We start from the raw sequence: 27400 nt of genomic DNA, 5'->3' as shown, positions 1-27400 counted from the left end.
CTTTTACAAAACAACTGCCTCTTCAAAAATGTCAATGTCACGAAAGACAAAGAAAGACTGAGGAACTGCTCTAGATTAAAGGCGATTAAAGACACTACAAATGAATGCAGTGTGTTGCTGGGATTTGGGGAGGACTCACAAAATCTGAGTAATAGTACACCACAATTCGGATAAGTGCACCAATGTGAATTTTGTGATGTTGATAACTGTACTGTGGTTATTATGTAAGAAAGTGTCCGTATATTTACTTACTTATTTATTTATTTTTTGGCCACGTGGCATGTGGGATCTTTGTTCCCCGACCAGGGATCGAACCTGTGCACCCTGCGTTGGAAGCGTGGCGTCTTAACCACTGGACGGTCAGGGAAGCACTTATTTTTACACTTAAGTATTTAGGGGTAATGAGGCATCATGTCTACAGCTTACTCCCTCATGGTTCAGAAAAGTGTATATTTCTGTAAATAAATGTGTATGTGTGTATGTACTCACACATACACACAGGACAAAGTGAGTGTGGAAAGTAGTAAAATGTTAACATCTGGGGAATCCAGAAAAAGGTATACACAAATTCTTCATACTCTTCTTACAATTTTCTGGTAAATAAATTATGTCCAGGGAAAGGGATGGGGGATGGCCCTCGTGGGGGCTGACCTCACCCCCAAGGCCAGCCCGGGCTCTTACCAAGCTGCTGCTGGCCTTCCCTGCGTGCGCCTCCATCTGTTGCCAGTATTTCTTGGATTCTTGGACGATGTCTTCGTGGGTCATGCCTGGCGAGGGGGGAGCAGACACAGCGTCCCTGGAACTCAGTGAGGAGAAAGGCAGGGGGTCTGCAAGGTGCTGGTGCCACCCCAGGCCCAGGGAGGAGCCCCACTCCCCAGTTAGGCCGAGGAAAGACGAGGGGAACAGGGAAACCACTCATCCTGTCTGGGCCTGTTGGTTCATCTGCAGTTGGGAACAGAGAGGCCTGCTCCAGGCTCGCACAGAGAATAAAATGCAGGAGCAAGATGTGGGCTCTGCAGCGCAGCAGGGGCCTGTCCGCACCCACGCCAGTGGCCCTGGCCCTCGGCCCAGCTGCTCAGCACCCTCCCTTGTCCTCCGCCTCCCTCAGTGGGGCCTCAAGCCTGACCCCTGCTTGGCAGCCTCTAGCGTGCTGGTTCTTGAGGCTCTGTGCCTGGCCCAGCCCGGCTCCCCAGATCACCGAGGGGCCAGGGCCCTTCACTGCCAGTCGGCAAAGGGCAAATACCCAAACCTTGTGGCCCAGACCCTCCCAATCTGACTGTGGACACTGAGCCCACCTCCGAGGGGCAGCTCACAGCCTCTTCCATGAGGCCCACCCTCCTCCCAACCCCTTATGGCCTTCTAGCCCCTTTTCCAGAGCTGATTTAGTTTTCGACCTGGTCCTATGGTTACTGCTCCCCCATGGCCACTCGCCATCAGGGGCTTACTCTGGGCCAGGCATGTGCTTACATCCATCTTCTTGCTGATAGAGGTACCTCTAGCCCAGGGCTCTCCCATGACCTTGCAGACCCCCACACGTGGCTGCCGCCTGCTCAACCTCTCCACCTGAAGTCCAACAGGCAGCTCAGACTCTGCACGTCCCACACGAGCCCTGATGTGATCCCCCAACCTGCTCCTCCTGCAGCCTCCCCCTCTCAGGACACGGCAACCCCACTGGGGTCGACCTGATGCCGTCCTTCGTCTCATACTTCCTATCGGGTCCATCAGCTCCCGTTGGCTCCACCATCAAAACACACCCAGAATCTCATCACTTCTACCACTTCCACCCGCTGCCGCCCTGGCTTGAGCCTCACCCTCCCAGCTCTCCCTCCATCTGCCCTTGGCCCCTCAGTTCTCCACGCAGCAGCCAGAGCAACTTCTTAAAAACACTGATCAGGTCATACAACTCCACCTACTTGACCCCCTACCCCCAAACCCTGCACATCGTATTTAGAACAATCCCAACTATTTCTATTTACCATCTAGAGGTTTTTTCACGCTCGGGTCCCTGCCAACCTCTTAGGCCTCATCTCTGACATGCCCCCCCTGCCCCCTCCCCCAGTGCTAAGCTGCTCTGCCCTCACAGACATCCTTCCTTCTGTACCAAGCCTGCTTCTGCCTCAGGGCCTCCAGCCTTGCTGTTCCCTCTGCCTGGAATGCTCTCCCTGCCCTTCCTTGCTCAAATGTCACCTCCTCCGAGAGGCCTTCCTAGACTATCTTATCCCAAATGTCCCCACCCCGAGTCCCTCTCCATCCTATTGCTCTGCTTTACTTTCCTCACAGAACTGACGCACATCTGAAATTCTATCACCCTATTTCATCAGCTCGAAGAAGACAATGATTGTTAGATGCGCCATTACTTTATGTTCCACACACACAACAAGAATGCTGCTAAGCAGACGATGACAGGCGGTGGGGGACAGTGTGCACCCCGGAGCAGATGGACGTAGGGCCTATTACCTCCCCGTCAGACTGCCTGCCTTGCCCTCGCGTACACACACCAGGGCCCCGACTCGTTCTTGCTCAAGCCCCTGACGGCGCAGGTGCTCAAGGGGTCCCGTTTGGTGAGCGAGAAAGCGAGCGGCTTTCCACCTCCTCATCCCTGAGGCCGAGCTGACGTCACCCCCTCACAGAGGACCAGTGGAGGCTCAGTGAGGGGCCGCTGATGACCAAACCCCCCAGGTGGCCCACGGGGCTCTGCCTCCCTGCCCTTCTCTCCGTGTGTCCCCCTGGCAGTGCCACACAGGGAGAAACCCAGGGTCTTCTGGGCCTGCAAGCTCCCTGATGCAGAGCCTGCGCGTCCTGTGACGTCCAGGAGGCACGGGCTCCTCTGCAGCCCCACAGCCTGGCACCGCCCTCCTCTGAACTGTGCAGCCCCTCGCCCTCACCTGAGTACTGCTGCAGCAGCCAGACTTTGAGCTCTATGAAGCTGTGGGCGAAGTGGCAGCTGTCCTCCCGCAGGCAGCCGTAGCGCACCTCGTGGCGGCACACGTCGAACTGGAAGTGCTCCTGGAACTGGCGGACCTTGGAGTACTTGAGGGAGGTGGAGCGGACGATGTGCACCAGGCACCTGGCGGGCGGGATGGGGGCGCACAATGCAGTCCGCATCCCGCCCATTCCCGGTCGGGGCCACCCCCCCAGGTCAGTGCCGTTCACCCAAGGGAGGGGCTCCTCCCTGGGCGCCTCCCGCCTATTAACTGCTGGCACAGGAGGGAAGAGGTGGGGGTCCTACGCTCAGGCAGTTCTGGTTTGGGCCTCAGCTGTGTGCCCCTCCTGGCCTCGACCTGGGGACAGCTCAAAAACGCAGCTGCCAGCAGGAGGAGGGCACCAGACCCCCCCCTGCTGCGAGGCTGGGAGAAGTGGGCATCTCTCTCAGGTTCCCCAGCTCGATGCTCCAGAGCTGGTCCTGCACCCGGAGGAGTAATAATCGAGTATCTCCTCTGGGCTGGGAATTTTAATTACCTTCATAGCAACCCTAGGAGACTGGGATCATCATTCACTTTACAGATGAGGAAACCAAGGGTCACAGTGGCCAGAGGACATAAAACAGACTATTGTCCAAGCTGGGATTTGGACCCAACTCTGTCTGACCCCAGGGCCTGGGCTCCATCAGCCATGCTGGGGCACAGACAAGAGGAGTCAGAGGGAGCGCAGGTGGGTGCCGGAGCCCACCCAGCCCCTCCCACTCCCTGTCCGATGCCCATGTCAGGACAGTGGAGGGTGCTGGATGGGAGTCAGGGATGTGGCCCCCACCTGCCGGCTGAGTAAGCTGCTTCCAAGCCTCAGCTTTCTCATCTTTTCATCAGAGACACTCCTCCCCACGGGACTGCCGAGATCATTAAAATACCCAAGAGAATGCTTGGAATATAGAAGATGCTCAATAAATGTGGTTCTGTCCTTTCCAGGTGGATGCTGGATCTGAGTCCCAAATCCTACCCCCTGCCTTGACATCCTAGGCCCACCCTCTGCTCCCCAGGCATCCAAGCTGCCCCAGGGGGACTCTCCACCCACCCCACCCCAGGCCTGGCCGTGGGTCCCACTCACTTGTTGTTATAGAAGCTATGCTTGGCAGCCAGGTTGGAGCAGACAGACGGAGAGTCCTTGGTGCCTTTGCTGATGATCCGGGGTTTACTGTCAAAGCAGATCTGCCCAGGGAGGGGGTGGGCTGGGATCCAGCATGGCCACCCAGGAGGGGCAGACTGGGTCCCTGCAAGCCCTGCCCTGAGTCAGGGGAGTGAGGAAGGGAATCCCAGGGTCTGTGGCCCCCACCTCTCTGATCCCACCACTCCAAACGCCTGGGGCAGGGGTTACTCCATATCTCTGAGCCTCAGTTTCCTCAACTGTAACCTGGGGAAAACCACACCTGAGCTGTCCCACGGCTTCACTGTGAAGCTGGAAAAGGATCTAACAGAACCACAGGTCCTTTGTAAAGTATATGCAGCCACCAGGCTGTGGGCCGTGATCCCCTGAAGGGAGAGGGCAGCCCACCTGCTCTAAGAGTCGGAGGGAACGGCTGGCTGTGTGATGGATGGGGGCTGGCTGAGCAGCACCGAACCCTGCCAGTAACCTGGACCCAGCACCCTCACTTCACGGAGATGGACCCGACACCGTCCCTGCCCTCATCACACTACGCCTGGGGGGGGGAGGCAGGGGGCCAGCAGCATCTTCCGTGACAGCTTTGGGGAGGAAAGGAACAGCTTGGTGGAGCTGCTGGGATCAGAGCTGAGCCTCAGAGGGTCCAAGACGCAGAAACACGGGGAGGGCACCCCAGGGAGAGGGCAGAACCTGGACATAGGCAGGGAAGTGGGCAGGAAGGTGCAGCGGGCATTGAAGCCAGCAGAGCTGGACGAGGAGGCATGGGGTGTGGGGGGATCGGGATGAGTTCCTAGAGCACCTGAGTCTGGCCTGCGACGGCAGGAAGCAAAGAGCACATGTGGTTACTTCTCTTTCTGGCCTCAGTTTCCAGCTCCGAAAAATGAGGGGACTGGATAGGATCTGGGCTCTAGCGCGATGGGAGCGTATGGGTCTAACTTTCTGAAACTCCCAGGACCTGTGGATTCTAAGGTCAGGCCTCCAAAACCCGCGGGTCCCAGGGCCAACAGGCCACAGTGGAGCCCGCGGGAGCCCCTCCCCAGCCCCGTCTGGGAATCGACCGTGGAGGGGCCGGTACCTCACAGAGGAAAGTGAAGATGCCCTGGTGCTCCTTGAGGAGCTTGGCGATGGTGAGGCTGCCGCGCTTGACGCCCCCCAGCGGGTCGAAGAGCAGGTCGCGGTTGAGGGTGCCCTTCCGCTCCTCCGTCCACACGTCGATCTCCTCCTGATGGTAGGCGAAGGTGCAGTTATCCCCGTACTTACAGTCCTGCTTGTTAATCATGTCTGCAAAGAGGCAACAGGACACACGTTCCGCCAGGCGGGACGGCAGCCCACAGCACCCCCGGTGCGGCCTGCCGAGCAGGAGGGAGGACTTGGCAGGGGGGGGAGAAGCGGAGCTCGGGGAGAGCGCTTCCCAGGCCAGGCCCTTCTTTGTTCTACACTTGGGTGTGGGGCCCGGATCTGCACCTTCCCGCGCAAAGCATGGCGGTCGCCGCGGCTCCACCACCCCACAAGGCTGCCTGGTATGGGTCAGGCAAGACAACAGGTGGGAAAAGGGCTTTGTAGACATATACAAGCCGTTTTATCATCATTATTATTATTCTGCACCAGGATAATACCACTGGTTCAGGAAGGCATGGGCCTTGGGGTCCAGCAGACTTGGGCTGGGATCCCGTTATTCCTGAGCCTTAGCTGTGTGTCCATAAACGGAGAACACGGTTGTTGTGTGGATTAAGTGAAACAATAAATAAAACTCCTGGCGGCCAGGGAGCAAGGAAGGCAGCAGGTTTAGAATCCAGAGACCTGCCATTTCCTGGGGGTGGGAACTGTTCTTCTTTCTTTTTCTCCCTCCCTCACACTCTTTCTAAGTCTGCCCCATTCCAGCCCCCCTGCCAAGCTTGCAGGCACATGAGGACGAGCAGGCCGGATGGCCCGGTGACCCCACAGACTGCTCTGCACTGCGACCAGCTCCGCACCCAGCGGGGAGGCCTGCAGGGAAGGGCTTCCCAAGATCCAGGTGCTGCTTGAAGGAGGAGCAGAGGATGACCAAGTTCAAAGGGCACAGCATGTGCAAAGGAGTCAGGGTTCAGTGTATCTGGGGAACGGTTAGGGCAGACGGGGACTTGTAGGCCTCGCAGCACTGGGACTTCATCCACGCTGGCCAGGGCATGGCTGGCGGAGGCCCGCGAGCTCAGAAATGACAAGTCTTTAAGATCCACCTGGGAAGAACAAAGAGCTGATCCAGAAGCCTGGGTGCGCTACTGCCACGGGCTGGGTCGGGGGACAAAGGCGGAGCCTGGAGCGGACTCCCCAAGTCTCCTTCCTCACCCAGCGTTGTCATGAGGATGTGTGATGGCGGGTACAAAAGGGCGACGCTAGAAAGCACTTAACAACATCAAGACTGTTCATGTCTTGCTGTGCAGGCTGCACCGAGATGCTCGGTCGGGGAGTAGAAGAAAGCAAATGAGGTACCTGCCAAATGTCCACTAAATGTCAGCCAAATGACATGAGCCAGAAGTGAGGAAAATGACAACAACATACTAAATTTTAAAAGCTAATATTTATCAAGCCCTTACCATTATGGGCCAGGCCCCAGTGCTTTACATGGATTCTCTCTCCATATCCTTCCAACAGCCCTTTGGGACCCTGCAGTGTAACAGAAACTAGCTCTCCGTGAACCACCTGGGAGCGCATTCTGCTGGTGAGGCCCCAGCTTGAGGGTAACATCCAAACGCCCCCACCTGTCTGTGGAGCTGGTCAGGGCAGGAGCTGCTCGATCTGAGATGGGATCCCTCCTTCATGGCCCACACCTGTCTGTCTACCTGTCTGCCTGTGATGAGGAGCAGAGCTGCGGCCGGGCGTGAGAAGCTGGGCCTGGGCCGTGCCACCTGCCCCTGCTGCAGCCCACCCACCTTTGCACAGGTAGTAGGAGCCCACGAAGCTGGTCTTGGTTGGCCGGGGCCGGATCCGCTTCCAGGTCTGGTCCTCGGAGCTCCGGAGGCGGCCGAGCAGGATGTCCCGCTTGCACTTGTGCTCGAGGCCCTCACGGTAGGTGTAGTCGCCCGCCCTGGGGCCTGTGGGGGCAGGGAGGACAGGGAATGGTTCCGGAAGCAGAACTGAAGGGTGACAGCCAATGGGCCCGAGCCATGGCGATTGGCCCCCCTGCCGCCTAAAAGCCCACCTCCTTCCCCTCGGCCTCCCGCCAGCTCCTGCCATATGCTCCCTGGGGACAGGGGGCTTGGGCAGAGGGGAGCCCCTTTTCAGCACCCACCCCCTTTCCATCACCACCCCGACTCTACAGTGAGCCTGACCACTTCAGTGTTTCCTTGGAACAAATTACGAAGACAGTGCCTGGGAGAGAGCAGGCTCTGTCCCTTTCTTTTCCTGCCCCGGAAAAGCACTGCCAGACTCAGCCTCCCTCCCCTGCTCCTTTGCCTCTTCCCTGGTGCTCTCAAATCTTCTGACCAAAGGCCTCCTCTCCCCAACAATGGGGTGGGGGTGGGGTCTCCCCAAAGAGACCAAGAGGACCAAGGTCCCTTGTGGGGACCCATGTGACGTGGCTGGGCCAGCACCAGGTGTGCAGCAGCTCTGCTTCCCCAGCACAGGGGGCAGCGAGCGGTGGGCATGCGGATCAGGGAGGCTGGTGTGGTCTGCGCAAGGAAGAAACTTCCTCACGGGCACAGCCATCCCGCAAGACGGCGCTCTGCTCCCCATCCCCACGGGGCCGCGGGCTTTGGCAGGACGGCTCTGTCAGGGGTGACATGCGTGTGAGGGGGAGGGGGAGGGGGTGGAAAACAGCAACTAGATGACCTCTGAGGTCCTGTCAACATCAGCACCTCTGAGAGGGAGAACTCCAGACTGGTAAGATCTGTAGCCCTGAGATACCAAGAGAATATTCTAAAACGTCGGAACTACGGGATTCTGGCAAATGAAATACTGCGAGTCTTAGAGTCCAGAATTCTGAAATTCTAGGTGTGCTGAAAAGTGTCTACCAACACTGGACATCTACTTTGAATTGCTCCTACAGTCTCCCTTGGATTTGAGGGCTGGGAGCCTAGGAAATACCTTTCCCAGACTCCTCCGCCCCCTGGGTTCTAGGCAAGGTTTGAATTCACCCAGCAAGAGGTGGACGGAGAGGTGGATGTGGACAGAGGTGCAGGCCGCCTTTCCTCGGCAGACGTGTTTTTGCAGCAGCCAGCTGGACCCTGCCTTCCTCAGCCTCTGGGCTGTGGGGTGGCCGTGATGCTGGCCAGCAATCCCGGCAGCCCCCTGGGCTCTGTGTGAGAGCGGCGGCCCCCGGCTTCTGGGCTTCAGCTTGTGGAGAAGTAGCCCAAAGGCCCGGTGGAATCTCCGCTTCCGCTCCTCTAGGCTTTCCGGCAGTTTTCAAAGTCCCCGCCTCCCACATGACAGCCCTGTCTGCTCGGAGTAGCCGGAGGGGCTTCTGTCTTCCCATACTTATCTCTGACTGGTACACTAGGATTCTGCCATTCTGGGATTCTACACTCCTGAGATTCCCGGCATCTCTGGGCAGAGGGGTAGAGTATGAAGGTGTGACCTTACCTGTTTTGGGGTAGCAGAGCTGGCACGCCTGCTTGAACTCGTGGGTGGCAGCCAAGGGGTTCTTGATGAGCAAGGCGGTGTTGGGCATGGAAGGCTCTGGCTGTGACAGGGGGAGGTTGGCCATTTTGGGCGCTGGACGATGGCCGGTGCCACCGGAACCAGCCTGGGCACCAGAGGTTGGGGGGCACTGTGACATCCCCCAATCCCACCCAAGAGCAGAACTGCAGCCCAGGACCCTCCCTCTTCCTCCATCCTCCCAGCCGGGGAGCCCCCTTGTAACATGATCCAAGAATCCAGCAGGATTAGATCAGACTAGTGGCGATGCACGATGCACGGGTGACAGTGACCTTGGCCCAGAACCTTCCCTTGAGTTAAAACCCAACACTAAAGTGGAGAAACAGGAGTGGCCCTGACTGGGGCCTAAGCACAGGCCCTCCCCCACTCCCATCCTCTCTCCCAAGCCACCAAGGCATCAACAGATGGGGAAGAAGGCAAAACTCAGAGAAGTTAGGTGGCTTCCCCAGGGCCACACAGCTAGTGTCTAGGCTAAGGCCAGAGTACAGGCCACCTAAGTCCTGGTCAAGTGCTCTCCTCAACTCAAACCTGGCTGAGTCCTGAGACCACGGATGTTACTGACCCTGGAGAGGTTACTTAACTCCTCTGAGCCTTGATGTCTGATTTGGCCAGACAAGGGTGGGTGGTGCCCTCTGCTTACCCTCCCAGCACACGGCTGGGCCAGGAAGGAGAGCATGAGGTACCTGCGCACCGATGCTCGCCGAGCCACTCACCGAGGGGGCTGGTTTCTGAGTACCGCTCAGGGGACGATGGTCCTGTGAGTTGGCTTCCTCTGGGCAAGAAGACACAGGGGTCACCTGCCCTGCTCTGAAGGGCAGGAGGGCCCTCTGAGGACTTTCTCTTCTGTATTTCTAACTTGGAGAAGCCATCCAGGCCACACATCTTCTCCCATTTGGGCCACCGCCCGGGGACAGAGAAACGTCCCAGCCTGGGCGTGTCCACCCTGTGCTTACACCTTCTGCACCCCCATAGCCCCCGGGAGAAAGCCCAAGCTCCTCAGCTTGGCTTGCGGGTCCTGTGAGACCAGCCTCAGGCCTTCAAGGCCCCCAACCCACTCCCCCTCCGGCCAACTCCTCTGCTCATCCGCCAGGCCCTCTATCGCTAGGCCTGTGTCGCACTGCTCCCTCTGCCAGCACATGACCCTGCTCAGCTATCACCTCCTCCAGGAAGTCTCTGTGAAGCCCATCTGTACCCCCTGCAGCCCCACGAACCCCCTTCGGCAGTGAGCGCCCTGAGCTAGGTCTGACTGTCGGAAAGCCGATCCTGCAGAGGCCCAGGCGGGTCTGTTTCCTGGCGGGGTCCCTAGGTCAGAGCGGTGCTGGAGGAGCCCACGACCTGGCACCCCCTCCCCCAGCCTCAGGACCACCTGCCCGCCGATCTGGTGAAGCCAGGGCCCTGGAAGGTGGGGGACGAGCACCACACTGCAGGTCTGGAATCCTGGACTATCCCAGCCCTGCTCTTTGACCTTAAACAAGACCCCCAGCCCCTTAGGCCTCAGCCCCACACTGTGCTGAGCACTACAGGAGACACAAAGGCAGAAGACGCGGCCCCAGACCATGAGGCAGAACAAGAGCTGTAATCCCAACTGCACAGGGGGTGGGGGTGAGTGTGCCCCTCCAGGCCTCACCCATGAAGGAGCTGGGCTTGTCCAGGGAGCCACGGGTCGACCCGAAGCTGTCGAGGGTGTCCAGTCGGGTCTCCGAGTACGGCAGCAGGTCCAGGGAGTCCAGCGCCGAGCCTGGCGGGTCGAGGGCATCCAGCACCGAGGCAGCCAGCTTCTTGGAGGGGTCCATGACGAGGCCGAAGGAGGCAGGGGGCAGTGGGCTGGAGACGGGGATAGAGCCACCCACCACAGGAGGCAGCAGCGGGGTCCCGCCGGGGAACACGGGTATCAGCTGGGGCAACTCGCTGGGCACGCCGCTGCCAGGCAGGCCACCCTGCACCAGAGACTGCAAGGTGGGAACAGAGGGAGGAGAGGGAGGGGCTGGAGGAGAACGCGCGCGCCCAGGCTTGGGCAGGCCCGGGTGAGGCTCCCCGCCTCGCACCCCCGCGGCCTCAGTCCCGACCTGCCCCACAGGTGGAGTCAGGGATTTTTCCAGTCCCTTCCGGACCCACGTTCTGCACTGTTGTGTTTCTATCCAGAGCGAGTCCCTCCCCTACCCCCGAGGCCTCAGTTTCTGCAACTGCGACGTGAGATGGGGCCTTCCCTCCCCCCGACAGGGGAGGGGACGTGAGGATGGATGTGATGGGGTCCCGGGGGGGAGAAGGGTTCCAGGAAGAGGAGGGGGCGGCACGGCTCACCAGCGAGTCCAGGAGGGTGTCCAGCTCTGGACCGAAGACGTCCCCATCGGAGAAGTCATCCAGACTCTCGGTGCCGGGGAGGGCCCCGCTGCTGCTGTCCAGGGGGGCCAGCAGGTCCAGAACGTGAGGGAAGAGGGGCATGGGGGGCGGGGAGGGGAGGGGGGCCGGGGAGCCTCGCAGGTCCAGGTAGCAGTCTGTGGATGGGGGTGGGCTCAGTAGCTGCAGGGGGTCCTGCTTGGTGGGAGTCGGGGGTGGTGTCCTAGGGCCTGAGGTCCGCCTCCAACACCTTCCCCCCTTTCCCCAGCTCCCGCCAGGAGCCCTGCCTGCCCTGCTGGCCTGACCCCATCGGGGGAGGCTAGGCCGTGGCGAAGGGAGGCCTCATGGGGTGGGAGAGGGGCCTTTCGTTCTGCAGTGTTCCTCCAATGGGCCTGGTCAGTGCCTGAATAGCCCACCTCTGGGGTATGCAATGCCCTCTCTCAAGGACACTTTTAAAACGTGACCCCTCCTGGAAGCCAGTGAGGAAGAGAAAGGGAGAGGAGGACTTGGAGAAAGGTGGACTCCCGGCGGGGGGTAGGGCCACTGCTACCCCCCTGAGGCAGCCCCCCACCCTCCCAGGCTGGAGGGACGCTCTCCCCGCCCTTCAGGTAGTCCCCAGGGCAGCGAGCCCCCAGGAGCCTTGTCTACAGGGCCGGGGATGGCAGGTGCTTGACCCATCTGACCTCCCGGGGTCTTGGCAGGGAGGGGCTGAGCTCTCCCCAGGGCCCATCTCCACCCCGTCCCCTCATGTCAGGGACACTACCTGTTTCGATGTCATCTATGGACCCCAATCCATTGGAAGTTCCCTGTGGAGAAGAGGACAGGGCAGGTCAGACAGACACAGGCTGGGACGGCCACGGTGCCGGCACTCAAGGCCCCTCCCCAAGTGACTACTGCTGATGCTGATTAACCAGGGGGCTGGATGGGCACAGGCCAGAGGCAGGGGGAGTGGGGTCAGACAAGCCTCACATCTGCCCCTTGCCGGAATGCCCTCAGGGGAAGGGATATAACCTCTGAGCTCCGTTTCCTCACCCGTCAAGGGAGGTGTTTTACAGAGCCCTCCACGCACGTGCCAGGCAGGGAGAGTTCGCAGCTCAAAGCTGCAAGTGCCACTCCTGAATCACCAGTGTCCCCTCCCCCATTTACAGCCCCAGGCTGAACCAGCCCAGGTGGGATCCCACTGCCACCCGTGGACCTTCTGTTGGAGGGAAAGCTGGGCCCAAGCTTGCCCTGTGGCCTTGCCAAGCTCCTCATCCTCTCTGGGCCCGTTTCCTTATCTGTAAAGTGAGGATGATACAGTCATCCACCTCCTTCTACTGTAAAAAGGATGAGATTGGGACTTCCCTGGTGGCGCAGTGGTTAAGAATCCGCCTGCCAATGCAGGGGACAGGGGTTCGATCCCTGGTCCAGGAAGACCCCACATGCCGCGGAGCAACTAAGCCCGTGCGCCACAACTACTGAGCCTTTGCTCTAGAGCCCATGAGCCACAACTACTGAGCCCACGTGCCACAACTACTGAAGCCTGCATGCCTAGAGCCCGTGCTCCGCAACAAAGAGAAGCCACCGCAATGAGAAGCTCGTGCACTGAGCCAAGGAGTAGCCCCCGCTCGCCACAACTAGAGAAAGCCCGCACACAGCAACGAAGACTCAATGCAGCCATAAATAAATAAATAAATAAATAAATAAATAAATAAATGTATTTATTTAAAAAAAAAAAAGGATGCGATCACTTGACATTTGTACAGAGCTTAGAACTGTGCCTGACACACAGGAAGTGCTGTGTTTGTTAAATGCGTAGCATCGAATTTTAAATCCAAGCCACCAGGAGGTCGGCCTGGGTAAACTAGTGTTCTTGTTCACTGGCCTCCACATTTGGCCCGAGGGGACTCGCCTGGCTCGTGTCCAGCCCTGGGCTGCGGCGTGCACTTCCCCACCTGCCTGCACGCCTGCGCGCGAGCTGCTCCCTCCTCTCCACCTGCCCCAATCCTGCCAGCCTGGCTCTGTGACATCCAAGGTGAGACTGAAGCCAAGGCTGCCTCAGGCTCTGTCTGGTCCTAGAACTCACAGCCCTCCTTGCGTCTTGCTCCCCACGCTGCCAAGAGGCAGCTCTGGCACAGACATGGTGCCCACAGGGCCTTGCTGTTGCCCAGGCTGTAAGAAGCTCCTTGTGGGCACAGCACGTGCAGTCTCCACGCCCAGGCACGCGTGTGGAATGACCGCCTGGCTGGCACCCCCGACACTGGAGAATCCCGCGGGGATCCCCACGGCCAGGCTCGCACGCAGTGTCTATGTAGAACCTACAGAAGGTCAGGGGATCTGGCTGGGACACCCTCCCTGTCCCAGTGTGTCCTGAGGCCACTACGTGTGGGAGTGTGGTATGTGGGTGTGGGAGTGTGTGGTGGATGTCGGGGGTGGTGGGTGCACGGGCGCACACCTGTACACACGTACGGCACCAGGCTAGTGCGCCGACGCAGGGTCTGAGCTGGTCCCCTCCACCGTGGAGTCCACTCTGCCTGGGCTTCTCGCAGACCCCCGTCACTGTGACCAGCCCTGGCCTCTGTGCATGTGGTGGGGGCCCCAGCAAGGTTGCCGGGTTGGGTGACTGGTTTGGCAGGGGCCGGGGTGGCCACTGCCACGCACGGCACCATATGTGGTCCCCTGGCTGCAGACTCCGTGGACACCGAGGGTTGGCCCTTGTGGAGCTGGGCATTCCACCCACATCTGCCGTGGCCCTTTGGCCATGGTCATTTAGTCATTCAACAAATATCTTCCGAGCACCTGCTGTGCGTGCCCAGTGCCACTCTGCTTGCTGTGATGAGCAGCTGACACACTACGCACCCCCTCGCTGCCTGCGAGGACCTGCAGGCAGGCCCCCTGTTCCTGGTACTGGAAGAGACCTGTGAGCTGGCCGGAGGGAAGGGGTGCGAGCACTGGCCTTGCCTCGGGCACCACCTCCCTTATTCCATCCGCACAACCACCCTGGGAACCGGGCACAACTGTCGTCTCCCTTGTACAGAGGGGACCTAAGGCTAGGACATGACGTCATTTCCTCTAGGTCACGCCATCAGTGAGAGGACCCCCAAGTCTCCGCTCTCGAGTGAGCTCGCTACGGAGCCAAGGGGATGGGTGCGCACACATCGTCTGGTGCGTGAGGAGAAGATGGTGAGGACAGAGAGGGAGGCTGGAAGCAGACCGTGGAGTGGCCTGAATGTCAGGCTACAGTATCCGGATGTTGATTAATAACAGTACTTTTAAACAGATACTTTATTATGTATTTGTTTGTTTATTCGGCTGCACTGTGCCGCTTGTTGGATCTTAGTTCCCCAACCAGGGATTGAACCCGGGCCCTCAGCAGTGAAAGCGCGCAGAGTCTTAACCACTGGACCAAAGGGGAAGTCCCTCGGATACTTTAATTTACAACCACGGAGGGTTTCTAAGCTGGGGAGAGCCCCACGAGGCCAGGCTGTCGGAGTTCATCCAGCAGCAGTGCTGGGGGACAGGAAGAGGGGCCCAGACAGTGTCAAGGGGACGAGAAGGGGAGGCCAGCCACGACCTGGAAGAGTGGGATGTGACCTGAACCTGGGCAGTCACTGTGGAAAGAGAAGGAAGGAACGGGGATACCCCATAACATACCCAGCCAGGGTCTCCCCAGAGTTGCCCTATAACGCACAGTCGTGCCACTATCAGCAGAAAACAAAAGGGAGCCCTAGTTTCTCTGGCTCCAGGAATGAGGCAGGAGCCCGAGATCTGGGAACTCTGGATAAGATGTGCCTGGATGGCTCCCTGCCTCCCCATCACCGCTGGCAGGAGGGAAGAGGAGCCCTGCACAGCCCCCTCCAGCCATGCTGGCTTCCTGGCTGTTCTTCGCACACAGTGGGCACGCTCCTGCCTCAGGGCCTTTGCACCGGCTGTTCCCGCTGCCTGGTCCCCCAGACCTCCTCATAGTTCACTCCTCATCTCCTTTGGGTCTTTGCTCAAGTATCTCCCTCTCACTATTTACTGTTTAAAACTGCAACCCAGGGACTTCCCTGGCGGTCCAGTGGTTAAGACTTTGCCTCCTAATGCAGGGGGTGGGGGTTCGATCCCTGGTCAGGGAGCTAAGAGCCCACATGCCTCACGGCCAAAAACCCAAAACATAAAACAGAAGCAATATTGTAATGAATTCAATAAAGTCTTTAAAAATGGTCCACATCAAAAAAAAATCTTAAAAAAAAAAAAAGTTAGGTTTAAAATAAATAAATAAAATTTAAAAACCCTGCAACCCACCCACCCCCCACCAATAGGCTGGCCTCCCCAGCTCCCTTCTCCAAGGCACTGATCACTTTTTGTTTGTCTCCCCCAATTAGAACAAGTTTTATGGGGTGGGGCTCTTTGGCTGTTTCTCCCTCTGCTGTGTCCCCAGTGCCTAGATCAATTCTATGATGGGCACACAGAAGCACTCAATAAATATCTTCTGAATTAATGAATGAAATCAGTGCTATCCGCCTTCAATGCTTTCCCAACACTCTTATGATGAAGACCTCACCAGGGACTAGGTGCTCTGGCTTCTATCCACTGTTCCAGCCCCACTGGGCCCCCTCCACTTGGTCCCTCCTACACTCTGAGCTCCTCCCAGCCTCAGGGCCTTTGCACATACCTTGCCCTCTGGAATTGTTCTACCCACACACCCTGCCCCTGCCCTACTCCTCAACTTCGGATCTCAGCTTACAGATTGCTGACGCCCAGTCTAAATCAGGCCTCCCAGGCCCAGTGGCCCAGGGCTCCCCACCCTCTGCCTTTAGAGCTCTCCTCATGGTTTGTAACCAGAAACGGCTAGTGTCCATCTGCCCTGGACTGTGAGGTCTTTGAGGGCAGGGACCATGTTTGATTTATTCAGCACGTACGTACACAGGTCCCAGCTCAGTGCCTGGCACATACTGGACGAACTCAGACAAGTCTCCTAACTTCTCTGCGTCTCAGTTTCTCCTTTGTAATACTGGGTAAATAGCACCTCCCTCCAGGCATTGTGAAATTATTTGCGATTATGCATTCATTCACTCACTGCTATGGTCTGAATGTCTGTCCCCCAGAAATTCGTATGTTGAAATCCTAACCCCCAAAATTATGGTATTAGGAGGTGTGGCCTTTGGGAGGTGATTAGGTCATAAGAGTGGAGCCCTCATGAATGAGATTAAGGCCCTTATAAAAGAAACCCCAGAGAGATCCCTTCCGCCCTTCATGTGAGGTTACAACTAGAAGACCATCTATGAACCGGGACATGGGTCCTCTCCAGACATCGAATCTGCCAGCACTTTGATCTTGGACTTCCCAGTCTCCAGATCTGTGAGTAATAAATTTCTTTTGTTTTTGTTTATAAGTCATCCAGTACATGGCTTTTTTTTTTTTTTTTGGCTGCACCTCACGGCTTGAGGGATCTTAGTTCCCCGACCAGGGATCGAACCCAGGCCCCAGAAGTGAGAGCGCCGAGTCCTAACCACTGGACCGCCAGGGAATTCCCGGCATCTTGTTAAAGCAGCCTGAACAGACTCAGACATTCACTTAATTTTATTTTTTTTGAGGACCCAGTAGGTGCCAGGCCTAACGATTTTTGGTTACAAACCATCATGACTGCTACACAGGCAGGTCCACATCTGCCTCCCTTGCAGCCTGGTAGGCCCCAAGGGCAAGGACACGCCTAACTCAGCTCTGGCCCAGCGGCAGCTCAGGGACAAGAAAGAAGTGGTTCCCTGGGAGTCTGTTGAGTGAATGAATGAAAGTGTTGTCATGCTCTGGGGAGACGGGGGCCTACTGTGTGACACTGGCCAAGTCCCCTCCTCACTCTCGTGCCTCACTCTCCCCTTACGTACAACGAAGAGGCAGGACGCCAGCTGCCATCCGCACTCTTACGGCCTGTCCCTTCCCAAGTCCACCTGAGCAGTTCCTGCATGGCGGGCGGCGGGGTCTGTTGTGTGTGCTGGGTCCTGCCACTCCCGCCCCCAACCAGGACAAGGCCTGGTGGTCTGGTCTCAACTGCCTTTCTCCCTCCTTCCTACTCCCACCCTGCCTGCTGCCATTTGTTTTCTTTCTCAGGGGTCCACAAGTGAGGGTACCCCGACGGTTCCCCTACAGTGACCACAGCCAGCACCGGCAGCCACACCTCATCCCCATACTTTGCCCCTGTGGTCACAGGAGGCCCCTCTTGGGACGTGGAGGTGCTGTGGGTCCCAGGGCTGCCCTTAAGACCCCGGCCCGGGCCCAAGCTGTCAGTCACCCCTCTTCCCAAGGCAGGGGCCTGCCTTGCAGCAGTGGGGACAAGGACAGATTGAGCCCAACCCTTCAGTGTGATACCTCTGGCCCTGCTGCTTGAGGTCATTTATATCCCAGAGAATGAACCCAAAGCTCTCATGATGGTTGAACCAAGATAGGTTGGTCCTGGGGCGGGTTGTGGGGGGGGAGGGAGGCTCGGGGTCCTGGTCCCCATCCTACCTGATCTGCCACACCAGCCGCAGTGCCGTTACTGAGCAGAGAAAAGGTTTCCAATTCCTGCCAGAGATTGGAGAGACGTGGGAAGAGATGACGATTCTGAGAACGTGCTCAGGGTCCCACCAGCCAGGGCAGCAGAGGAGCCCCAGCCAGGCCGGTGGGGTCTGCGGTGCCCTCCGAGCTCCCTGCCCCCAGGCCTGCAGGGAGTCACCTGGGTCAGATTCAGGCGTTTTCTTACTGCAACCATGGCCTGGGCAGAGGACTTCCACGGACATGCTCCCACTGTGAGCCCGGCACTGTGCCAGGCACCACCTCACACCTCTCCCCCTTTGATCCCCCACGAGCCCTCTGAGGCGGGCATAATTTTCCCCACGTCTCAGATGCGGAAAAGAGGGTGGAGAGAGAAGAACTAACTTGCGCAAGGTCACAGCAGAGATTCTAGAGCCATACCCTCCCCGGCATGCAGCTTCCTGGCCAAATGTAGGAGCCAGGTGAATGCACGTGGATCTGAACGAGCCAAACAGGTACCAACATTTCAAATATGCACCACACAGGGGTGATCTGAGAACACGAGGCTAAAGGACGCCAGAGTCAACTGAGGCCATCTCCAGGGTGTTGAAATCGGCCAGGGCAGGGGAGGGAGCGGGTCTGAACGGCTGGTGTCTAAGGTGAGCTGGAAGCTTTGGCTGTTCTTTCCTTTGCCAAAAGCTTCTGGAAGTCGTCCCAGGGCTTTCAGCCAACACAGGGAAGATCACCTGCTGTCACCCACTCTGTCCTGTCCTGGCCCCGGCCCCCTCATGCACATCTCCCAAAGGCTCCTGGTCACCCTCTTCAGGTCTCCCCATCTCCATCCCCGCCCAGGCCCCAGAGCCCAGGGCCCACCTACCTGGGGCCTCTTATACGCCTTCCGAACTCGCAGCCCAAGCTTCTGAGCCAGCTCCTGACCAAGGTGAGTTACACTTTCATCCTGGGAAGGAAAGACACGGGGTGGGGTGATTAGTCCGCCCTGACTCACGAGCTGTGCTCTGGACACCTGTGCAGCCCTGCAAGGGGGGGTCCCTGTTACCCCAGGTTATGGATAAGGAAGCAGGACCCTGGGAGGGGATATGGGCTGCCCCAGTCACACAGCCAGTGCGTGGTAGGCCTGGGCCAGGAACCCATGCTTCTGTTGTTCCTTTTATTGTGGGGAGTGGAAAGGAATAATTTGGGGGGTTTATTTCAATATTTTCCTTTTGTTTCCACGATTCGTCAAGTAACAGTGTCGCTGTAGAAGGCTGAAATGTTAGAGAAAGAGCAACTGCTTCCCTGGATCAGCCCCACCCTCACCCTAGGCTCCTCCCCAGGGGGAGCACAGCCAACAGTGCTGCGGTGTTTCCCTACAGATCTTACCTGGGAATTTACATACGCGCATATGGACGACAAAGGATGCTTAGTTTTGCTTTGTGGGGTTTTTTATTTCTTTTTTTTATATAAGTGAGATCATATTATACCTATTATTTGTTCTACAACTTGCTTCTTTCACCAAAAAATGTCTTGGAACTCTCTGCAAGTGAGATCACAGGGATGGAGCACAGGCCCAAAGGAGCAAGACGGTGTGAAGTCTAGAACGCGCCTGGTCCATGGTTGGTGCTGTACTACTGTACTAGTCTAGTAGTACAGACTAGTAGTAGACTACTAGTAGTCTGTACTACTTTCTGTGCGCTGTGTGCCAGCCACAAGCTAGCGGCCGGAGACACCACGGTCACAGGGCAGACGGGGCCCAGGCCTCACGGAGGCTCCAGTCTAGTGGGGAGACCAATCAGTAAACAGAGAAACACTGACTGCAGTCCGGGCTACAAAGGGACAACAGGGATCCTGTGACATCCTGTACCTTCGTCGACCTCCCCACCTCACCGACGAACTCCTAGAGTCCAGGGTCTGGGTCACCTCTGGTCCTGATGCCCAGCAAGGAGCAGGGCCCAGTCAGTGTTTACCCATAAGGACTGGAAAATGGGGGAATTCTCCAACTCAAGGTCAGAAGTCCTTGTTTGGATACTTTCCTCAGGGGAGTTACCAGCCCTCGCGGGGCCCAGCTCCCTGACCTGCACAGTGGGGTGAGAGCCACCCTGCCCTCCCACGAGTGGGTAGTCATGGGACCCGATGTGGACCTGCTTCAGACGCTGGAGAATGTAGTACAGGTTGGGCACTAGGTCATAAGAGAGGTTCTCAATTGTGAAGTAAACTGCATTGGAGAAGCAAGAATAATAAATAGAAAGTATAATACCAGTGAATGTTCTGAACACTTACTGTGTCCAGCCACTGTGCCAACTGCCCTGTGATTTTCTGATTCCATCCTCAGCACAGCCCTATGATGCATGGTATGTTACCACCCCCGCTTTATACGGGTGCAAACTAAGACTCAGAGGGGCTAAACCGCGTGTCCAAGGTCACAGAGCTAGTAGGTGGCAGACTCAAGATTAGAACCCAAACGCAGGCCAATTCTCTGGCACTGACATCCTTGATCACTGTGCATACAGCCTCCTCTCTGCTCTGCCCACCCAAATCCTTCTTGCTTTTTCCAGCCCCACTCAAGCCCTGCCTCCTCCAGGGAGCCCTCCAGGATCCTGACCACTCCTGAACTCTCTCAGCCCTTCCTGGGCAGCATTTACCCTTCTCCAAGCCTTTCCACACCCATTATTTCAGAGATAAAGTAGGAAGGGCACTTTATAGATGTGGAACTGCTGTGCAGAGAGGGGCGGTGCTTTGTCTGAGATCATGCCAGGGCTCTGTAGTGGAGCCAGGCCTAGACCCCAGGCTTGTCTCCATTTGTCTCCTAATAGACTGGGGGTCCCAGACAGGCACAGATCTGGGCACTCCGTGGGCACTTAGTAAACATTTGTTAAGTTGACGAATGAATGCGGAGGGGCTGTGTGCCCAGCTGTGCGTGGGCTGGGGCAAGCAAGACCCTCAATTGGTTTTTTTCCCATCGACCTTCCCCACCTGATGACCGCCTGGACATCACGTCCCCGCACATGTGGCACCCCGTTTGGTGCTCACTGCAACCCTGTACTCTCAGAGTGTGGAAGTTAAGAGTCAGACTGCCTGGGTTCAAGTCTCGGCTCTGCCACTCCCTAGCCGGGATCTCGGGTAAGTTTCTTTCTCTCTGTGCCTCAGTCTCCTCATCTTTAAAATAGGGATAATAATAGTGTCTATCTCTATCTATCTCTATCTCTGTCTCTAAGGATTGTCACAAGGATTAAATAAGTCAATACACAATGTATTTTCAGCAATGCCTGGTGTTAACATCAGTGTCTCAGCAGAGGAAAGCGAGGCTCAGAGAGGTGTGGTGCCTGGCCCCAGAGAGGGCCAGTGCAGAGGGCTGGGAGCCTGGCCTCTGCGGGCGAGGCTGCAGGGCCGCACTCACGTGGGGCAGGGCCAGGGAGCACCGGCTGCTGCACGCGTAGGCCTCCTTGTGGCGCCCCAGCTCGGTCAGGGCCCGCGCCTTGCGGAACAGCGCCCGGATGTTGTCTCCGTCCAGGCCCAGCGCCTTCTCGCTGTCCTCCAGCGCCTTCTCATACAGGCCCTGCCAGACAGGAGCAGGCAGCGGCCGGTCAGCCTGTTACCCTCCCTCCCCCAGCCTCCTGCCCCCACCTGGACTGAGGACCAGCCTCCCTTCCCTGCAGAGGAGGAGGATGTCAGGTTGGGGCTGGAGAGCTCTGGGAAACAGCTCTGGCGTTCAGGCTCAGTCAAGGGCATGCGTGTGTCCAGCCGAAGGGGCTGCTGTGGGGCAGCGGCAGGACATGGAGGGGAAAGGCCTTTAAACTGTACAGTGATGAGCCCGGTCACTCAGAAGACCACGGACCGAGAGGAATAAAGGCGCCTCTAGAGGAAGTGAAATCCGGAAGGCAGCTCAGCGCGCAGAACGCTGGGAACGGGCATCGGGTAGACCCGTTTATCCAGAACGGTCTGGATCCTCTGCAGAGCCACGGCAGGGCTCCCACAGGCTCAGGGAACGACTGAGTCAGTGAGCGAGGACAGGGAAGAGGAGGAGGCTGGAGACTGAGGGAGGAGGGCAGCAGGAGGAAGCTGGGAGTCTGGAGAAAGGAGTAAGGCTGAGGGTGTGAGGAGGGGAGGAGCCCCGGGGGGAGGAGCCCCGGGGGGAGGAGCGGGAGCACTCAGGTTTGCAGAAAGAGGCAGCGGACACGACGAGGGCAGCAGCCCTCAGCCCTGATGGCCCACAGACTCCTGCCAGGGCCCAGGCCACCCCGAGAGTCTAACTTAACTCATCTGGGCTAAGGGCTTGGGCACCAATATCATTTAAACCTTTTTTCATTATGTATTAGCCCTCTAAAAGCTCTCCAGGTGTGTCTGTTGCGCGCTGGGGTCGAGAGCCACGGGAGCGGACGGCGGAGCTGGACGGCGGAGCTGCAGAGGCTCACGGGGGCCCAGTCGCTGGGCTGTCCGGGCCGCGGGTGGAGGAGAGGAGCTCACCATGGTGAAGTAGCAGGCGGCCCTGTTGACGTGCAGCTTGCACAGCAGCTCCCGGGGCAGGGCCACCTGGTCGGAGGCGGCGTAGTCGGCCACGTTCAGCCCCTCCACGTACTGCACCAGGGCCTGCTTGTACTCCTTCTCCCGGAACAGGTCATTGCCCTCAGCGAACAGGTTCTGCACCAGCTTGAGCAGAAAGGCCTGCCGGGGCAGGGTGCAGGGGGGGCTCAGGGGGCCCTCTCCACTCAGCCCCGGCCCTGGCACCCGGGCCCCATGCCCCCCACCGTGGACGCTCCGCCCTTCACCTTCCCCCAGCCCAGCCCCTGATGCTCACCTCATATTCTTCTTGCTTCAGGGGTAGGGTCGACCTGTAGGAAAAGGAGAAGGACGCAAGGTCTGGGTGGGCCCAGAGTTCCCAGCCTCCCGGAGGCCCAGGAGCCGGAGCCTCAGATTAGAGACTGTGCCTGGAGCCGGCCCCCCAGCTCGGACCTCAGACATCACCTTGTGGACTGGGGTCGGGGGATAGCAGTTTTTTCTCCTTAAATGAACACCATGCTGGCCCTCTGTTTCCGATGGAAGATTGGATGAAGGTCTTGTGTTTGCCCCAGGGCCTGGCAGCCAGGCTTTCCCAGGTGCGGATGCTGAGAAAGAGCTCCAGCTCCAGCTCCAGCCGGCTGTCCTCTGCCTAAGAAACCAGCCCTTGGGAACGACCATGTCTCCCCAGATCAAACCTGCAACTGCAGGCCCTTGGGTGGCACCCAAAGTCCACCTCAGGGCCCCTTAGTTTGGGAGTCTCTGCACTTCTGTCCCTGCCTGCAAAACCCACACAACCTCAGCCAAGGCCCGGCACTCAGAACCTAACCCCTTATGCCAGACTCAGAAAAGTAGATGGGGTCTTACACACCCTCTCCTGCCCATGGCCAAAAAAACGCCAGCTCAGTACAGAAGAAAGCGTCAGCCCAGGAGCCTTGAGGCACACCTCTGAGGCTAAATGGCAGGGCTGGAAGGGAGCTGGGGTTTGTCTTCTGGTCTCTCATGTCACAGAGGGGAAAACAAACATTCAGAGAGGGGCAGTGACTTGCCCAAGGTCACAGAGCAGGTCAGAGCCAGGGCCAGAGGGCAGGGCTGGGGCTCTTTCTGTTGCCCGGAGCCACCGCGAACACCTGGGCGAAAAAGAGCAGCCTGAGCTAGTAAGTGACAAGTGGTGAGAGGAGATACCGGAGGTCCCCTGTGTGTGTGGAAGGAGGTGTCCCTGATTACGACAGCGGGGCCGGTCACCCGCCCTCTCACTTGCCTCCCACTGTCAGAGACCAGGGCCCGTCCCTCCTGCCCCAGCACTGGCCCCACCACTCTCCTCCTAACTGGTCTCCCACCTCCAGCCTCTCCTCTTCCAGCATCAGCTTCGTCTTCAGTAGGTCATACCTTGTCCTCAAGATCGCCTCATTCTGGTGTTTAAGGCTCTACACGAGCCATGCACCCACCTGTCCAGACCACTTTATGGCTCCTACGGTGCTCTGTGCCCAGAAATGCCTAATAAACGTTTGCTAAGCACACGAAGTCAGTACGTGAGGAAACAGTCATTTTTAAAGGAGCAGGTCCTTCTATGTATGCTGCAAAGCAGTCTCTCAGGAGACCAACACATGGGTTCCCAAGAAGCCTGTTGCTAAACCTTCTCAGAACTCCCCTTTGGGAAGGGGAAGGAGGACACAAGGCTAACATTTATCCCAAGCACAACGACCCTGGGAGGGAAGTGGCATTATCTCCATTTCGCAGGCACTGAGACCACCAGGAAGCAGGGACACCAGGATGTGGATCTAGGTCTGGGGCTCAGAGTTCCAGCTCCGCAAAAATCAGTGACTTAAAAACAGAATTCTTGGGACTTCCCTGGTGGCGCAGTGGTTAAGAATCTGCCTGCCAATGCAGGGGACACAGGTTCGATCCCTGGTCCGGGAAAATCCCACAGGCCGTGGAGCAACTAAGCCCGTGCGCCACAACTACTGAGCCCACGTGCCACAACTACTGAAGCCTGCGTGCCTAGAGCCTGTGCTCCGCAACAAAGAGTAGCCCCCACTCACCGCAACTAGAGAAAGCCCACGCGCAGCAACAAAGACCCAATGCAGCCAAAAACAAATAAATAAAAATAAATAAATTTATCTTAAAAAAACCAGAATTCTTAAAATGGATAACCAACAAGGACCTACTGTATAGGACAGGGAACTCTGCTCTGTAATAACCTAAATGGGAAGTTGAAAAAGAATAGATACTTGTATATGTATAACTGAATCACTTTGCTGTACATCTGAAACTAACACAACATTGTTAATCAACTATACTCCAATGTGAAATAAAAATCTAAAAAAAAGACAGAATTCCCAAGGCTTGCCTTGTTCACCAGACTGGCCTCTGAATAAAACTCAGGCACTTTCCCAAAATCAAAGCCCTCCCCCACATGGAAGAAGAACCCCCAGTGAAGGGCAGCTCTGAGCAGGCCGAAGCCAGGAAAAGTGGCTGTGTTGCAAGTTGAGGAAGGAGAGTGTGGTGTGTGAATATAAACAGGAACAGACCCTGCGTGTGTGTGTGTGTGTGTTTGTGTGTGTGTGTGTGAAAAGGGACGCAGCTTGTGGTGAAAAGGCAGGTCATGTTTTGCAGGTCTCTGTGAGAGAACAAAATTGGGGAGTATATGAGGGTGTGTAGATGCAAATCCCAGTTCTGTGGGGAGTCGTATTTAAGAAAAAGAACACAAAATTAGAAACAAATAATTGCTTAGGGAGCTTTTCAGGGCTTCAGAAAGGACCCATGCAAGCGGGTCCTGAAAGGCTTCAGAAAGGACCCGTGCAAGCGAGGGGCCAGGAGCTTATGCTTCATTAGCATCATGATAAACATGCCTCTGAGGATCCATTTCAGAGAGATAAAAGAAAGGAGCTAGTAAAAATATTTTACGTGTAAAGAAAAAGATGAAAAAACAAACATGGCATGTGGGTACAGGGGGCAAATAATGCAAAGAGATGTGGGCTTGCAGTCAGCGAGACCCAGGTTTCCGTCACTTGATAGCTGTGTGACTGTAAACACGTTTCTTAACCTCTCTGAGCCTCAGTTTTCTCATCTGCAAAATGGAGACAAGACCACCTGCTTTACTGGGCTGCTGTGAAGATTAGAGAGATGATGGATGTGAAGAGCCCAGCACGGAGCCAGAAAGACATGCTCAGTAAGCAAGAACCAGGGATTTATTATAAGATGTGCACAGACGAGCAAGAGAATTAACAGGGAGCGTAGGAGCAGGAATGGAGAGGGAGGGTAAAATGATATGCCGGATGAGACCAAAGGGTAACCAGGGTCAGGGAGCGCATATGTGTGGGGCGGGTTCATGGCTCAGGGTTAGGGGTAACTCCGGCCCCTGCCATGCCAGCCCCTTCCCAGCCTGTCCCACCTCCTCACTCCCCAACACACAGGCAGCCTGAGCAGCAAAGGCTCAGCGAGCAAGAAAAGGGAGAGCTGGAGAGCGCGTGCTCCGGGGATGCCTCAGGGGACCCTGCCCAGCCGGGCCCACCGCACACTCACTGAATGAACTGCAGCCCCTTCTCGATGTCCGCTTTCCGTCTCTGCCTCTCCATCAGTCTCTGGGGAGAGAACACAGTCCATCAGGCAGTCAGCGGGGGCCAGTCACCGTCCAACCCCCAAGCCCCCAACGTGTGCTCCCTCACTCCCGTGCTCACCCCACCTCACAGGTGCTGGGGCGGGTGGCGGGAGTGTCCCTGAGGGCGGTGACCTGTCTCGAGGTCTACACAGAGTGTCTGAACCGGGTACACAGCTCTGCCCTCCACACCCACGTCCCACTGGACCCTGAGTTTGCACAGTGACTTTGATGGGCCCGGGCTGCTTGGAGGCCACCTGCCCTTTCCCATGCGTGGCTGGGGCTGCAGTACTGCACACGATACCCTCAAGCTCAAGGGAGAAACCTTGTTTTACCACTAAGCACAGTTTGGGGAGAAGAGACACAGAAAAACAATGCCGACGATCACAGCTACAATGTAGCACCACACGTGGGCCAGGCACTCTGTATGAGGGTCTCACTGAATCTGCCATGAGGCGGGTGTCATTTTGTCCCCATTTTACCAAGGAGGAAACCAAAGCTCAGGGAGACCCCTTCATGAGCTGCCTGGCCCCCACTGCACCAGGCCGGGGTGGCCCGGTACCCGCACCATCTCGGCGAGGTGGAGGGAATTCCCCACGTTACGGATGAGGGAGACCGAGGCTCAGCGAGGCTGAGGGATGGCCCGAAGTTGCACCGCAAGTGAAAGGCACTGAACTCGTGCAGGGATGTGCTCCAGAGATGAAGGGAGTGAAAACTGAAGGCGGGGGTGCTTAAGGAGAAGGGAGGCTCAGACAGAGCAGCTAGGGGTCTGGTACCTCCAGGGTGAGCCCCCGGGAGCTGGGAGCTCGTGGCCAGATCCAGACAGCCCGCCTGGCTCCCCGTCCCTGCAACCATGGAGGTCAGCTGGTCCCACGCAGTGACAGCCAGGAGGGGGCTGGGCCTTCCCCGGGTCAGATTCTGAGGCTGGGGTGCCCACGGCCCAGCTGGCCAGCACTTTCTGTCCCAGCCATTCATGGGCCCTTTCCATGCTCTGCCCCATCAAACCGGTACTGCAAGAGGATATGGGCAAGGCCGGGAGGTGGGACTGCCCAGCCCGGGACTGGGGGACGGGCCTCCGCTTTGTACCTCGGCCCCCGCACAGCATCCACAGAGGGCCGGTATGCGGACATGGGGAGTGGATCCTCACTGCCTCACTGGCAAAGAGGTGTAAAAAGGTGTAAAAAACACCCAGCTACTCTGGAGAGGCAGCAAGTGTATCAAATTGACACCTTCTAAAAATTCTCTACTTCCTTGTCCTTTATTTCCACCTGGGTTCTACCACGTTGTCCTCACATAAGGTAAGCAGGCAGGGGTCACTAAGCCCATTTTACAGATGAGGAAAGTGGGGGCACGAAGACGTGAAGTCTCTTTCCCAAGGTCACTCGACCAGTAAGCGGGCAAACAGGGCTGGAACCCAGCTTGTCAAGGGCCACATCCTGCCCCACACTCTGAGCTGTGAGACGCCGTGTGGCCTGGGGCCGGCAGGGTGTCTGTGAGGCTCCAAGGAGACGAGAGTATGGGAGCAAAGAGCTCAGGCCACCAGAACCTCCCTCCTCCCGCTTGTCCTTCCCAGGATGGGTAGAGCCACACCACGTCTTCAGGCTCCCAGAACACTGTCACACACAGCAGCTCCCCATCCCAGGCAGGGCCAGGGCCACTGGCAAGTGCTCACTACACGCCTGCTCACCCTGCCAGGGCCTTGGGCCAGGGCTCTGGACTCAGACCTGGGTGTGAAGGCCAGCATGTGCACACAATGTGACTTTGGACCTCAGTCATTTT

The 27400-nt window shown here is 57.6% G+C and overlaps 1 protein-coding gene across 1 annotated transcript in view; it reads right to left on the bottom strand.

Moving 5' to 3' along the window:
* The window catches only part of ZC3H7B (zinc finger CCCH-type containing 7B), a 57070-nt gene that overhangs the window by 7164 nt on the left and 22506 nt on the right, over positions 1–27400 (bottom strand). The window contains exons 2-17 of the mRNA XM_036865630.1: positions 25549–25607; positions 22325–22358; positions 21994–22191; positions 20927–21085; positions 18410–18490; positions 17527–17583; positions 11825–11867; positions 11026–11219; positions 10352–10673; positions 9438–9496; positions 8650–8749; positions 7002–7163; positions 5168–5373; positions 4042–4142; positions 2886–3067; positions 682–767 (exon numbers count right to left, since the gene is read on the bottom strand). Coding sequence (XP_036721525.1) covers positions 682–767; positions 2886–3067; positions 4042–4142; positions 5168–5373; positions 7002–7163; positions 8650–8749; positions 9438–9496; positions 10352–10673; positions 11026–11219; positions 11825–11867; positions 17527–17583; positions 18410–18490; positions 20927–21085; positions 21994–22191; positions 22325–22358; positions 25549–25601 — 2037 coding nt within the window. The 5' untranslated portion in view covers positions 25602–25607. The remainder of the gene's footprint in view (positions 1–681; positions 768–2885; positions 3068–4041; positions 4143–5167; positions 5374–7001; positions 7164–8649; positions 8750–9437; positions 9497–10351; positions 10674–11025; positions 11220–11824; positions 11868–17526; positions 17584–18409; positions 18491–20926; positions 21086–21993; positions 22192–22324; positions 22359–25548; positions 25608–27400) is intronic.

Source organism: Balaenoptera musculus, chromosome 10, assembly GCF_009873245.2.
Source record: "Balaenoptera musculus isolate JJ_BM4_2016_0621 chromosome 10, mBalMus1.pri.v3, whole genome shotgun sequence".
Taxonomy (NCBI): domain Eukaryota; kingdom Metazoa; phylum Chordata; class Mammalia; order Artiodactyla; family Balaenopteridae; genus Balaenoptera; species Balaenoptera musculus.
Note: the sequence above shows the minus strand (reverse complement) of the source record. Positions and strands in the feature narration are given on the sequence as shown.